At 41.2% G+C, this 15,923-nt stretch overlaps 1 protein-coding gene across 2 annotated transcripts in view; it reads left to right on the top strand.

Annotated features, from left to right (window-relative positions):
* The first annotated feature begins 723 nt into the window (after positions 1-723).
* Positions 724-15,923, top strand: part of PPM1D (protein phosphatase, Mg2+/Mn2+ dependent 1D) — a 59,706-nt gene continuing 44,506 nt past the window's right edge. Inside the window, exon 1 of one of the 2 annotated variants that reach the window (XM_038547988.1) lies at positions 724-1,400. In XM_038547988.1, the coding sequence (XP_038403916.1) occupies positions 929-1,400 (472 nt within the window). In that variant the 5' untranslated portion in view covers positions 724-928. The remainder of the gene's footprint in view (positions 1,401-15,923) is intronic. The other variant, XM_038547987.1, reaches the window with a different exon arrangement.

Raw genomic sequence — 15,923 nt, 5'->3', positions numbered from 1 at the left:
AAAGTACTGGGTTTAACAAAAGCGGAGACGATCTGTTTAACATTAGTTAAAATATAACCCTTTGTAAAGTCTCCGACGTACCTAGTTATGTGAAACAAGGCCGTTCAGCGGATGGTGGAAAGTTCCTAAGTTTCCTTAACAACACAAACTGGATTTGCCTGCCTCAAACTCCCAGTCGGGTACATCCCACCCAAATCCAGTTCAAGAGATCAACGCTTCTTCCAGCCTGCTCACAAACGACCTTCCAAAAGGGAGGTTTCCCGCCATTTCACTCCAAGGAATGGAAGGTGCCCCCCCCGCCCCCCGCCCCGCTCCTCTACGCTCGGGGGAGGCCCGAGCCTACGCGGCTATCCCCGTAGGCGAGCAGCGCAATGCCGAGGGCGGAGGGCTGCATCACGATCCCGGCGACCGAGCCAAAAAGGTGACAGCTCAAGTTGCTCGGTAAGTGCTCGGCAGGCGACGGAAACCCCCAAAGCGAAGGAGAGAAGCCCAGCCCGCGGCGCGCCGGCCCCGCGCCCGCGCCCGCGCCCGCGCCCGCGCAGGAGGCCGGAGGCCGGAGGCCGGCCGTTGCCGCGAGGAGCGAGGGTTTGGGGCGGAGGGCGGGCTCGCCGCAACTCGACTCCGGATTGGCCGGGCCCGGAGAGCCGAGTGACGACAGCCCGGGAGAACGTCTGATTTGTGTGGTGGGCGCGGGCAGGCGGGGAAGCGCACCGCGCAGGCGCAGCGGCTCGGCTCCTCTCGCCCTAGAGCTCCGGCCCAGCTCTCGCGGACAAGTCCCGACATCGCGCGCCCCCCCTCCGGGACCGCCCCCTCCCCCCTCTCGCCGTCGTCGAAGATAAACAATAGTTGGCCGGCGGGCGCTGAGTGCGTCTCCCGCCGCCGGATTCGGCGGGCTGCGTGGGACCGGCGGGATCCCAGCCAGCCGGCCATGGCGGGGCTGTACTCGCTGGGAGTGAGCGTCTTCTCCGACCAGGGCGGGAGGAAGTACATGGAGGACGTTACTCAGATCGTGGTGGAGCCCGAGCCGACGGCTGAAGAAAAGCCCTGGCCGCGGCGGTCGCTCTCGCAGCCGTCGCCTCCGCGGCCGTCCCCGCCGGCTCCCGCTGGCAGCGAAGTCCCGGGGAAAGGCCCAGCGGCCGCAGCCCGAGAGGCTCGCGACCCTCCCCCGGACGCCGCGGCCTCGCCAGCTCCCGGGCGCTGCTGCCGCCGCCGCTCCTCAGTGGCATTCTTCGCCGTGTGCGACGGGCACGGCGGGCGGGAGGCGGCACAGTTTGCCCGGGAGCATTTGTGGGGTTTCATCAAGAAGCAGAAGGGATTCACGTCGTCCGAGCCGGCGAAGGTTTGCGCTGCCATCCGCAAAGGCTTCCTCGCTTGTCACCTCGCCATGTGGAAGAAACTGGGTAAGTTCGCTGCTGGTTTGCCGCCCGCCTCTTTTTCGGGGCAGTGGAGGGCTCTTCTCGGAGCGCCGGCCCCCGCGTGGGCCCCCGGCTGCGGGAGCGCTACGAAGTGCCCAGTGGTAGAAGCGAAGTGTCCCCTCGGTCCGCTGGCGCTTTCCGGGGCGGAGAGCTGGGCGGAGTAACCTTGGGAGAGATGCGGATGGCCGCGTCCCGCGTCCCGCATCCCGCAGCCGCCCCGCGCCGTCCTTCCACCCTCCCGGGATCCAGGGACGCGCGGTCCTCTCCCGGCTTCACTTTTGGTGGTAAGGCTGCGGATACATGTGTTTGAAACCTGGCGCCAGATTTTGGCCAAAAGACGAATTGGAAATGCGTAGCTACCTGGGCCACACGCAAAGGAAGCGGGGGGGGGGGGGGGACGGCAGAAATGAGAGTGCTTCCTTAGAATCTGTCATGATTTTGCTCTTGAAGGACTTGCCCCGTCGGGTTGCCTCCTACGGCTGGTGTCAGCTCTCCATATTGACCCCAGGCGGCTGGTAGCTGAAGTGTACTAGAAACTAATTTAAGAAGATTAAATGTAGTCATCCAGCAACTTAGTCTTGGGAGGAATGCGGTTGTGTCGAGCATTAAAAAAAAAAAAAAAAAAAAATGTGTTTAGGGTATTTATGTTTGTACTGCTTATGAACAACAAAAGCGAGGAATGCGCGTTGCTACCTCTTAAGCTGGCCCCACGTTAGGAGTGTGTGTTAACTTCTGGGGCTTTGTAAAAAGCACACTTTCTTTTGTGGTTGTCTTAGCTACTTGCTGTCAGATAGGTCTCACCAGTTACTGGTTAAAAGTTGTTAACTGCTCGTCACAGTAACAAGAGAAAAGAAGCTACGCCAAAAGGAAATAGTGTACTTTCTAAAAAATTCGTTGGAGTTGTAGTTTCATCTAAACTTCGGATGTTTTCCAAAGCATCCAGTGTTTCTGTACCCAGTAAATGTTATCGTACAGACTTATAACTGCTTATCCATTGCTCTGTATAAATGACAGGAGTCTTCTTTTAGAGACAAGATAATAACTGGTTTAGAAAAAAATCCTCTTGTTTATCGTAGCATAATGTTGCTTTATTTTCTGCAGAGGAACAGAGAAGAGGGTAAAGATTGGTCAAATAATGGAGATCTTTTCTTCTTTTCTTTTCTTTTCTTTTCTTTTCTTTTCTTTTCTTTCCTTTTCTTTTCTTTTCTTTTCTTTTCTCTCTTCTCTTCTCTTCTCTTCTCTTCTCTTCTCTTCTCTTCTCTTCTCTTCTCTTCTCTTCTCTTCTTTTCTTTTCTTTTCTTTTCTTCTTTCTTTTCTTTCTTCCGTATTGTCATAGAGTTGTAGACCAGTTCCTTTCAAAGTCTGTTTTCTATTTGCCTGGCTTCCTGCCAAAAATTGTTTGATTGACTCATAGAACAACCAGTCTTCCTGTCAGAGGCGTTTCCCATCCAATCCCAGAGGCCCCTATTATTTGTTTTGTTTTTGTGTAGGCAGAGCAGAGCTGAAAGCACTGCAGTATATTCCAGAAATATGTCATTCCTTTGCCTGCAGGGCAACCGGCAGTGGACACCAAGATAACAAGATAGAGGAAGATTAGACACAAAGAACTATTTACAGGCCTGCTTATTTTGCAGTACTTTTGGAGCAGCATGAATTTACCATATACTTGAGTTAAAAGGATAAAGTATAAACCCTGTTACTTGAGCATTTTAATAAGGCAGGGACCGTGCTGTCAGATGTGAATGTGTATATTTTTTTGACATACACATGCTTTTTGAGTCAAACTTGAACTCCTATGAGGCATGATTTAGAGCTTTGTATACCCAAACAAAAATTTAAGTTTGCTTTGTTCCACAGCTAAGGGTTGTACGCCATCCTCAAAACTCGAATTAAAAAAAAAAAAAAAAAAAAAAAAAGAAAGCAGTGCTGAGTACGTGAAAGTCTTGACATAAGAGATGGAGGTTTTTAAGAAAAATTGTGCTTCAGTCCCAAATTCATGAGTGGCTCCTCATTTTCTATAATATAAACAAACTCTGCAATTTATAATCCAAGCCCTTCCCATTACAATTTTAGACTCCCTGTTAATTTTATCTGTTAACATTTCTAACACATTAGTCTACTCACTTTTTTCCCAGGGCACATTGAAATATTCCATTTTCTTGAATTCTCCCCCCCAAAAAAAATACTGAAAAACTCAATTTCTAAGTCAATGTGTTTTCTTCTGTGAAGACTTGGGTTTCTTTTGGAATATATATTTTTTTTCTTTTGGAATTAACCATCCTTTGTGTCTACTTTTGTAGTGCTCGTTAGATTATAGCAGTGCTTCTCAAACTTTTTGCTCTTAGAACCTTTTTTACTCTTAAATGATTGAGGACCCTGAAGAGCTTTTGTTTGTGTGGGCTACATCTGTCACATTAAAACTTAAAGAGAAATTAAAACTGAGGAAATGGGGATCCCTGGGTGGCGCAGCGGTTTGGCGCCTGCCTTTGGCCCGGGGCGCGATCCTGGAGACCCGGGATCGAATCCCACGTCGGGCTCCCGGTGCATGGAGCCTGCTTCTCCCTCTGCCTTTGTCTCTGCCTCTCTCTCTCTCTCTCTGTGACTATCATAAATAAATAAAAATTAAAAAAAAAAAAAAAACTGAGGAAATGTAAAAATATTTATTACTATTAAAAATAAATTAAATATATGTTAATATATTTAAGTGAATATACTAGTCATAATTCATTATAACTATTCAATAAGCATTCATTATTAATGTGATTTAAATGAAAAGTCATTCTTCTGAAATACCTAAATAAATATTCTCATATCTGCTTCTGCACTCTGTTGTGCTGTGTTGTCTGGTTGAAGTATATAAAGAAGGCAGCCTCACATATATAGTAGGAAAAGGGAGGAATAGTTTGTAGTGTTTTCAGATAATTCTGGATATTGTATGCCAAAGTAATCATTTCTTATGGTTAGTAAAAAATGGAACCTGAAACCTTATCAAAGGCCTTTTTGTAGTTTTACATTAAAATGCATTGGTCTGTCTTGTACTTTTAAAAAGATTATTTATTTATTTGAGAGGGAAAGGGAGCACAAGCATAGGTGGGGGAGAGGGGACAGAGGGAGAAGCAGACACCCCTCTTGAGCGTGATGCAGAGGTGGGTCCCAGGACCCTAGGATCATGACCTGAGTGGAAGGCAGATGCTTAACTGACTGAACCGCCCAGATGCCCCTGTCTTGCACTTTGAATCTTTTACTCGTGTAATTTATGACATGGTACATTAGTCGTTTTGAAAATAGCATTTCACTAAATTATGCAGATCTTCCAAATATTGACGTATTTTATTATGCAATATGAAAGCATTACATTTATCAGTATTTCCCAATTAATATTGGGAAGCTATCAAGTTTACTGTAGTGGATATAGATTTTCCAAAATGTAACTTTTTAAGCAGCAATTAGAAATTTATTACTGGCAACCAATATTAACAGTTGTTTTTCTTGAAGGGAAAGGTTCACTTTGTTTATTTTGAAGAAAAATGTATGCCAAGTGCCCAAATCTTATTAACATAGTTCATCAGTCTTCCAAGTAAAAATGATGGTCCATGAAAATTGGGGTTAGTTCATTTCATAACTTGCAGAGTCAGATGTACTGTTCCTTTAGATAGCCATAATATGTAACTGAAGCCTTTTGTACATACTTCCCTTTTTGTCATTCAGATCGTGAAAAGACGTGTATTCATGGGTGGAGGCTTAATGAAATTAATCTTTATTGCAACATCATCAAGGACATTCTTAAGTAAAACTGGTTTGCCTTTTTTTTTTTTTTTTTTTTTTAAACTATAAGTGGGTGGTTATGGAGAATACAGTGACAACTGTCTCAGTTTGGTGTCACTGCCTTGATTCTTGCTAAGGCACCAGCAGTTTTACCACTGTTTTTGAAACATCGTTGCAAATGTCAACGCAGTGAAAAGGGGAAATAAACTCTTAGAATTATGAAAATAATTTTGGCTTTGTGAAATCCCTGTAAAGATCACACAGACCACTGTGAGATAAACATTATGTTTTATCTGCCTTTCAGGTAAATCCTGAGGTCTTTGGTTGGGTGGAAGTGTCTTATGTACTTGTAATTAACCTATTAGAGTAGATTCCTTGCTCAAAGTAGCTGCTAGTTTAGTGGAAGTTCTGTGGTTGAAATGAAAAACTGGTAAAATACATACAAGATTTACTATTTTACCCAATTTTTTTTTCATTTTAGCCAATTTTATGTGTACAATTCAGTGGTATTAAGTATATTCACAGTGGTGTGCACCCATCACCACTGTCCATTTCAGAATTTGTTCATCCCCTATAGAAACTCTGTGACCATTAACTATAATTCCCCATTACTCTCTTTCCAAGCCCTTGGTAACCTCTGTTTTACATTGTGTCACTATGAATTTGCCTATTATAGGTACCTCCTATAAGTGGAATGCATACAATGTTTGTCCATTTGTGTCTTATTTCACTTGGCATAATGTCTTTAAGTTTCATCCAAATTACAGCATGTATCAGAATTTTTTCCTTTTTTTTTTTTTAAAGATTTATTTATTTATTCATGAGAGACACACATACACATACACGGGGGAGGGGGGTGCAGAGAGGCAGAGACAAAGGAAGAGGGAGAAGCAGGCTCCCTGTAAGGGAGCTGGATTCAGGACTCGATCCCATATCCCAGGATCATGACCTGAGCCAAAGGCAGATGCTCAACCACTGAGTTACCCAGGTCTCCCGAATTTTTTCCTTTTTAATGGTGAATAGTATTCTATCCTGTGTGTATATGACATTTTGTTTATCCATTCATCTGTTGATGGACATTTTGGGTTGTTTCCACCTTTTGGCTATTGTGAATAATGCTTCTGTGAACAGAGAGGTATGTAATTGACTCTGTTTTCAGTTCTTTTGGGTAGAAACCCTAGAAGTGGAATTAAAGTCCATTTTTTAAAGGGATTTATTATTTTTTATTTTTTAAGAATTTATTTATTTATTCATGAGAAACACAGAGAGAGGGAGAGGCAGAGACACAGGCAGAGAAAGCAGCAGGCTCCATTCAGGGAGCCTGACGTGGGACTCCATCCCGGGTCTCCAGGATCACACCCTGGGCTGAAGGCGGCGCTGAACTGCTAAGCCACCCAGGCTGCCCTAAGTCCGGTTTTTAAATGTTATTCTCTTATTTTCATTACTTCTTGATCTATCTCAAGTTGTAACATGCATCTAATATATGTATATTCACCTGTATGTTCTTGTGTTATGCTTGCCTTCTAAGATACCATGTTTTAAAGTTTGTGCTTTTTTAAGGTTTATTTATTTGAAGTAATGTTCTTTTTGCCTCTTTCTTTTGATAGTTCAAAGAAAGTAGTGAACAAATTGCAGTTTTAATTCTTCTGTATTGAACTATGATTTATTTACTCAATATTATCAAGAGAGCCACTGGAAAGATAACAGTATGCTGTTGCAGTAAATGTGATCTTTGATGTGATTGTGGGAAATTTACCACAGTTTTTATAGAGAAATATGATATACAGAATTTTTTTTTGCGGTACTAAGTGTTCCTTACTTCGCCTTAGTTTTGATTTTCAGTATTATTAAGCAGTGTCAATATTTCAGAAATTGCTAGAGAGAGGGTATGTGTGTGGCATGCATGTATTACTTTTGCTGGTATAAAATGATTCCAAAATAATAAAATGCAGGTAATTAATATATTAAAAAAAGATTTAAAAAATTTTCCTTTTTGGGATCCCTGGGTAGCGCAGCGGTTTGGCGCCTGCCTTTGGCCCAGGGCGTGATCCTGGAGACCCGGGATCGAATCCCACATCGGGCTCCCGGTGCATGGAGCCTGTTTCTCCCTCTGCCTATGTCTCTGCCTCTCTCTCTCTCTGTGTGACTATCATAAAAAAATAATAATAATAAAATAAAATAAAATAAAATTTTCCTTTTTTGGGATCCCTGCGTGGCTCAGCAGGTTTAGTGCCTGCCTTCGGCCCAGGGCATGATCCTGGAGTCCCAGGATCCAGTCCCATATCGGGTTCCCTGCATGGAGCCTGCTTTTCCCTCTGCCTGTGTCTCTGCCTCTCTTGCTCTCACTGTGTCTCTCATGAATAAATAAATAAAATCTTAATTTTTTTTCCCCTTTTTTTGATTACATTTTTAATTTTAATTACAGTTTAGTTAAAATAAAGTGGAAATTTTGTTAACTTAGTTTGACTGAGGATCAGAGCACGTACTTTAAAGAATATGACCAAAGGAATTATGAAGGAACTGGTCTTATCCTAAATTGTTTTGGGGTAGCTTAAAACAACAGAAATTTATTCTCTCATGGTTCTGGAGGCCAGAAGTCTGACATCAAGGTAATAGCCTCCGTTTTAGAGGCTCTGAGGGAGAATCTGTTCCATGTTCTCTCCTAGGTTCTGGTGGCTGCCAGCAATCCTTGTCATTTCTTGGCTTGTAGATGTATTTTCCTATTCTCCACTGTCTTTATATCACCTCCTCTGTGTCTTTTCCCCTTCTCTTTTAAGGACACTTGTTTTTGGGTTTAGGGCCCACTATAATCCAGGATGATCTCTTAAGATCTTTAACCTAATTAGATCTGCAAAGACCCTTTTCCCAAGTAAGGTCACATTCACAGGTTCTACGTGGACCTATCTTTCATGGGGGAGAAGGGACCATTCAACCCACTACAAGACAAGGATTTTTATATTATCTCAGATTATCTTCCTGCAAAATACTTATTCATTACAAGGGGGGAAAGATTAGTGGAGAAACCTGGTAGATATCACCTTATCTGGGGATCCCTGGGTGGCTCAGTGGTTTAGCACCTGGTCTTCGGACCAGGGCGTGATCCTGGAGACCTGGGATTGAGTCCCATCAGGCTCTCTGCATGGAGCCTGCTTCTCTCTCTGCTTGTGTCTCTGCCAATCTCTCTCTCTCTCTCTCTCTCTCTCTCTCTGTGTGTGTCTCTCTCTCATGAATAAGTGAATAAAATCTTAAAAAAAAAAAAAAAGATACCACCTTATCAAGTGACCAATGGTAGCATCATTTTTAAGGGTAAATTGAAATTATATACTGCCTGCAATGAGAAGATCATATTTAACACTTCTGTGATATTTCTGCCAAAAATGCATAGTCCAAATACAAACATGAAGAAACATGAAACAAACCCAAATGGAGAGACATTCTTGAAATGATTGGTCTAGTACTCTTAAAAAGCATCAAGGAAACAGAATTGTTCCAGATTGAAAAACTAAAAAAACATGATGAGTAAATATAATAAAGAGGTCCTGAATTTTATGCTTTCATTATAAAGCATATTACTAGGATAATTGATAAAAGTTTGAATGAGATATATAGATTAGATGTAGATTCCTGAGTTTGATTGTTGATTGTGGGTATGTAGGAGAGAGAATGCCCTTGTTTGTAGGAATTAGATAATGTAAGTGTATTTGGGAGTGATAGTAGCATATCTCATTGGCCATTTAGTTTCTATCAGTTCAAGAAAAAGAAATTCTTTGAATTATTCATGCAAAAAAGAAAAAGCAAACCTAAAGTAACAGGTCTTGGAAAGATCAAAGCCTGGATATCTCCAGGAATTTATTTTATTTTATTTTATTTTATTTTATTTTTAAAGATTTTATTTATTTATTCATGATAATCACAGAGAGAGAGAGAGAGGCAGAGACACAGGCAGAGGGAGAAGCAGGCTCCATGCACCGGGAGCCCGACGTGGGATTCGATCCCAGGTCTCCAGGATCGCGCTCTGGGCCAAAGGCAGGCGCCAAACCGCTGCGCCACCCAGGGATCCCTCTCCAGGAATTTAGATAGTAGTTTCATCAGGGCCTTGCTACTGCACACATACCAGATAGCTAAGGCTATGTTTATTTTTTTCACTAAAGAGGATAAATCAGAAACAGCAGCTGCATTTAGGATCACCGTTTGAATATAATCCATTGTCATTTTCCAAGAGCAATCAGACTTTTGCAGTGGTCAAACTACAGAATTAAATTTGTAGGATCTCCATTTCTGCTTTTTGTTTTATTTTATTTTATTTTATTTTATTTTTTAAATCTTTTTTTAAAATTTTTATTTATTTATGATAGTCACACACACACATAGAGAGAGAGAGAGGCAGAGACATAGGCAGAGGGAGAAGCAGGCTCCATGCACCGGGAGCCCGACGTGGGATTTGATCCCGGGTCTCCAGGATCGAGCCCTGGGCCAAAGGCAGGCGCCAAACCACTGCGCCACCCAGGGATCCCCTGCTTTTTGTTTTAATGGTGACAGCCAATCTTTGTGATTCTTCGAGAGGTGGGGTAATGTTTTAATTTACTATTTTGGAGGAGAGTATCTTTGGTGAGGTGCTCTAAAATCTTACACTTAGCCTTTTTTGCTGACCCGTCAATTACGAGGTATGAGGGGAAGCTATTTGTTGCTGCTGTTATTTGGGGACTAAACTACTAAGATAGGTTTGGGATTCCACTGAGTCTGATGTAGACTGGATTCAAAATCTTACTTAGTACTTGACCTCCATCAGCCTAGCTCTTGACCAGTGGACTGTGGTTTTGTTTTATAGCTCCAGAATTATCTTAAAGCCTCAGCTGTTACTCAATGATGTGGGTATTTCTCTTTTCTCAGTGTACAACTACATGTAAAAATGGCCATATACCATTTTGAGGAAGATTAACAGTACTCCTTAAACTAAACTTGGAAAGTTTTTTGGTTTTTCTTTGTTTTGTTTTGTTTTGCTTTTGGTTCTTTGAATCAAATAAGGCCTTGTGAGTGACCATTCTTAAGATCCATTTTTTTCTACTGTCCTGATGTCAATTAGGTAAGGTAACCCTACCAGCTTTGCTTTGGGTTATTAAGTATTACTATCTGATCTGTCACCTCCAGGTTCTCCCATCCCCACACAGATCAAGGAACCAATTTTATTTTCACCCTCTTTCATTCCTTGCCTAGAGAGAAGAGTCAATAAAATGTGTTTAAAAGATTTTGATATTACCTAATTGTTTCCATAAGCATTTATATTGAAGAAAGTGGGGCAGCCCAGGTGGCTCAGCGGTTTAGCGCCGCCTTCTGCCCAGGGTGTGATCCTGGAGACCCAGGATCGAGTCTCACATTGGGCTCCCTGCGTTGGAGCCTGCTTCTCCCTCTGCCTGTGTTTCTTCCTCTCTCTCTGTGTCTCTCTTGAATAAATAAATAAAACCTTGAAAAAAGAGAATTGAAGACAGTCATCTGAACCTTTCATAGGAGTGGATATGTGGGATTCATATGCATGTAATAGAGTAATTATTTCCTCTGTTTCACTGTGTTCGTTTTCTAGAGCTGCTGTAACAAAGTACTGAAACTTGGTTGACTTAAAAAAGATTTATTATCTCAGTTTTGGAGGCCTAAAGTTCAAAATCTAGGTGTTGGCAGGACTATGCTCTCTCTCTACTCAACTCTGAAAGCTCTAAGGGAGACTTCTGGCTTCTGGTGTTTACTGGCAATCCCTGGCATTCCCTGACTTGTAGGTGTGTCATCATTCTAGTACTCTAGTCCCATGGTCATCTTCTCCCTATGTATATTTACATTATCTTCCTTCTTTGTGTTTGTCTTTGTGTTAGAATATTCCCTTTTTTTACGGGAACACCAGTCATATTGGGTCAGGACCCACCCTAATAACCTTATTTTAACTTGATTACCTCCCTAAAAACCGTATTTCCAAATAAGGTCACATCCTGAGGTACTGGGTGTTGGGACTTCAGATATCTTTTTTGGAGAGATACAATTTAATTCATAATCCATTATACCAAATCATATCAGTCAGTCATAACAAATTTGTTATGACAAGTTTGACAGAGTCATATGCCTGAGGCCAGGTTTCAATGTTTGCATTAGCTGAACCAGAAAAGTTTTATTACCACAGTTCTAAGCTAGTATGCTAACTACAGACTATTTATCTGTTTACTATTTCTTTAATGATAAGGCCAGCCCTTATCTTACCACTGTATACCGTGGGCTAGTTTGTTACCATATGGAATATGAATGAGAGTCCTGAAGCCTTCTATCCCTTACTGGTTCAGTAACTAAATGACATTTTTCTGTGGGTTAGTCGCCTATAGCCTATTTGTGATACAAATTTTATATTACAGTTCTTTGAAAGCAACACTAACTTGGTCTACATTAAGGAAGGAAGGGAACATGGGAGTTTACTGGAAGGACATTGGGTAGATCACAGAATTAACTGAAGATTAAACCAGGTCTCGGGAGTGGACATAACCAGAGTAGTGAATACGCATTGAAAGGTTTGAATCTGGGCTGCCTGGATGGCTCAGTGGTTGAGCATCTGCCTTTGGCTCAGGTCTTGATCCCAGGATCCTGGGATTGAGTCTAGCTTTGGGCTCCCCGCAGGGAGCCTGCTTCTCCCTCTGCCGGTGTCTCTTACCTCTCTCTGTGTGTCTCTCATGAATAAATACATAAAATCTTTTAAAATTAAAAAAAAAAAAAGAGAAAGATTTGAATCTCTGAGGTGGATCAACGCCACAGTTTTCTGGCATTGTGCCTTTAAAAAAGACACAAATATCTGAGTCTGATTTAGGTTAGGTCATTTGCCTACCTCTAGGCTAGGAGCAAGCAAGTTTTTCAGTTGCATTAGAGGAAGACTGCAGACAGTGGAAGCTATGTACTCCAGAACAAAAATTGGGATGCTAGAACTAGAGGGAATGGGGGGGTGCTAGACAGGTGCACACTATATTTAGTACTGTAAATAAGGGCTCAAGTGAAAGCCACATAGCTTTATGCTTCATCTGGATTATTCCCTCAGGAAAAAAATTCTCAAAGCTGAATTATTTGTTGAAAGAATGTACATCTGATGGTTGTAGGTACTTGTTTTCAAATTGCTTTTCTGAAGGCTTTTAAATCTTACTACTTTGGCATTAGAATTCTGTAACAACCCTTAGCACAGTGATTGGAGTATGTTGTATTGCCTGGGGTTGATGAATCTCAGATTTTCCACTTATTACCTTTATGACCTTGGGTGAAACTTCTCTTATCTGGAGCATCCTCATCTCTAAAATAAAGATGATGGTAGTACTTACTTATCTCCTGAGAGTTAGATAACTTGGTATATATTATTTGGTACATGGTAAATACACGACTACTCCAAGTTTTAAACTTATCACAAAGAACTTATACATTCTGTACTTATTTATAGTAGTTTTATTTCATTCAGAAATTTCATAGTTTTATTATAAAATTTATTAGTCTTTGTTTTAATGGCTCATACATATTTTCTTGTTTAAAGATACTTAGAATTCATGTACTATCTTTTTAATACGCTCCTAGTTTTAAGTCATTTTTTAGAAATTTAAAGATTAACATGTTAATCTTTGTTTCTACTGTAAAGTAGAAACAAGGAAGACAAATTAGAAAGATGTTGATTACTTAATACATAAATTTATTGCAGTTTTAATCAGAACCTCAACAGAGTTTGCTTTTTTAAAAATTTATTTATTTGATAGAGAACGAGTGGGAGGGGTAGAGGGGGAGAAAGAGAGAGAGAGAGAGAGAGAGAGAATCTCAAGCAGATTCCACTCTGAGCTTGAAACCAGATGCAGGACTTCATCTCACAACTCTGAGATCATGACCTGAGCCTAAACCAAGAGTCTGGCGCCTAAATGACTATCATGCCCAGGTGCCCCAGGGTTCTTTTTTTAAAAATTTCCAAGTTACTTCTAAAGTTTATTTGGAAAATTTTTTGAATATTGAAAAAGAATAATAATTTTAGGATCCTTAAACTCCCAATTAATGAAAATAGCCATAAATAGAGTGCTTGCTTCAGCAGCACATATACTAATAACCATAAATAGATTAGTTAGTGTAGAAGTCTAGAAAAAGGTTAGGCAAAATGTAACATGATAAAAGATTGACTTTTCAAATGAAGAAAGCATGGATTGTTCAATATTTTTAGATCTTTGCAGAATAGTTCTTTGTAGATATTAAGGTTTTTGACCAAAAACATGATTTAAATGTTAATATTGTATATTTGAATATCCTTTAAAAAAAGATTTATTTATTTATTTATTCATGATAGACAGAGAGAGAGAGAGAGAGAGGGGCAGAGACACAGAAGGAGGGAGAAGCAGGCTCCATGCCAGGAGCCCGACATGGGACTCAATCCTGGGACTCCAGGATTGTGCCCTGGGCCAAAGGCAGGTGCTAAACTGCTGAGCCACCCAGGGATCCCCTCCTTTTTTTTTTTTTTAAAGCTCTTTTTCTTCTTTTCTGTCTTGTTTTAGGTGCCTTTTGCAAACAGCTGGTAAATTTTATTTTCTGAATGTGCTTAAAAACCTTTCTTTCCAGGAGTTCACCTCATTAATACTTATCGTGATAATAGATTTTTAATTTTTTAGCTTCTTAACTACAAAACAGAATCTATTATAATTTGAAAAGAAAAGGTTTTAGCAAGAGCTATTGTTAATCCACAAAATAGCTGAAAGGGTTAAAGAAACATTCAACACACTCTAGGCTGAGGTTCTAGGAGTAATATCTGTAACCAAACTGGGAAACTAGGTGGGCTGGGGGAGCTGTATGCTGTGATCTATGCCTGCAAAATTGATGCCTTCTTCCAGCTGCTGCTGCTTTTTTTTTTTTTTTTTAACTTTAAACAAGTTGTGAAATATAACATAGTATACATATAGAAAAGGCCATAAAACATAAATGTATACTTCAATGAAGACTTGTAAAATGAACACCATATGGTTAAGAAAGAGAACATTGCCTATACTACAGAAGCTCCCATATGTCTTTTCTCATCTCATATTATTATCGTCTCTCAAAGGATAACCATCATCCTGACTTCTGTGGCTATAGTTCTAGGGACTTACTTGTTTTTTTATTTATTCATGAGAGACACAGAGAGAGAGAGGCAGAGACATAGGCAGAGGGAGAAGCAGGCTCCCTGCAGGGAGCATGATGTGGGACTGGATCCCAGATCCCGGTATCATGCCCTAAGCCAAAGGCTGATGCCCAACCACTGAGCCACCCAGGCATCACTTTTTTTCCCTTAAAAAAAAATTTTTTTTTACTAATTTATTTAAGAGAGAGTAAGCACAAGCAGGAAGGAGGGGCAGAGGGAGAGGGAGAAGCAGGCTCTCCACTGAGCAGGGAGCCCAATGAGGGGCTCCATCCCAGGACCCTGAGCTCGTGACTTGGGTCAAAGGTAGACACACTTAATCAACTGAGCTACCTAGGTGCCCAACTTCTTCTCTTCTCTTCTCTTCTCTTCTCTTCTCTTCTCTTCTCTTCTCTTCTCTTCTCTTCTCTTCTCTTCTCTTCTCTTTTAAGATTTTATTTATTTATTCATGAGAGACACAGAGAGAGAGAGGCAGACATAGGCAGAGGGAGAAGCAGGCTCCATGCAGGGAGCCTGATGTGGGATTCAATCCCAGGACTCCAGGATCATGCCCTGAGCTGAGACAGACGTTTTTAACCACTGAGCCACCCAGGTGTCCCTTTTTTTCTTTTTTAAAAGATTTTATTTATTTATTATTTTTTAAAGATAGCCTGAGGGGTGGAGCAGGGGCAGGGGGGTGGGGAGAGAATCTTAAGCAAGCTCCACGGAACTCAGTGTGGAGCCTGATGTGGGGCTCAGTCTCAGGACCCTGAGATCATGACCTTCATTGAAATCGAGAGTTGGATGCATAACCAACTGAGCCATACAGGCGCACCAAGATTTTATTTTTAGGTAATCTGTATACTGGGCATCAGGCTCAATCCCAAAACCCCAATCAAGAATTGAATGCTCCGGTGACTGAGCCAGCAAGGTGCCCTGATTTGCTTAATAGTTTTACTACTTATTTGTAAATATGATAGTTTTCTTATGAAGAAAATCATGCTGTTTGCTTTCCTCTGATGCTTCTTGTGAGATTCTTACATGTTACATGTAGTGTAGTTTGTTGTCACATTGAACGTTTGGATGCTCCTCAGCCTGTATGAGCAATGTAGCTCTGAACATTCATATGTACTGTGTGTACATGGACATTAATTTATGGCATATATTTAGGGATAGTAAGTAGTCAAAGTGTATACATCTTAATTTTTGATAATGTCTGGATATTTTCCAAAGTGGTTATATCAGTTTATACTCCCACCAGTAGTTGATAGGACATGTTGTTCTACATTCTTAATCACAGTTTCTTTCTTTCTTTTTTTTTTTTTTTTAAGATTTTATTCATTTATTCATGAGAGACACAGAGAGAGAGAGGCAGAGACACAGGCAGAGGAAAGAAGTGGGCTCCATGCAGAGAGCCTGATGTGGGACTCGATCTTGGGTCTCCAGGATCACACCCTGGGTCGAAGGAGGCATTAAACCTCTAAGCCACTGGGACTGCCCTTAATCACAGTTTCTGTTGTCAGATTTTAATTTATGCTATCTGATAATTATGTAGTGGTAGCTCATTGTGGTTTTTAATTTGTATTTCCCTATTGATTAGAAATGCTGAACAC

This window comes from Canis lupus, chromosome 9, assembly GCF_011100685.1.
Source record: "Canis lupus familiaris isolate Mischka breed German Shepherd chromosome 9, alternate assembly UU_Cfam_GSD_1.0, whole genome shotgun sequence".
Classification (NCBI taxonomy): domain Eukaryota; kingdom Metazoa; phylum Chordata; class Mammalia; order Carnivora; family Canidae; genus Canis; species Canis lupus.
The sequence above is the reverse complement of the archived record's forward strand: the minus strand, read 5'-3'. Positions and strand labels throughout refer to the sequence as shown.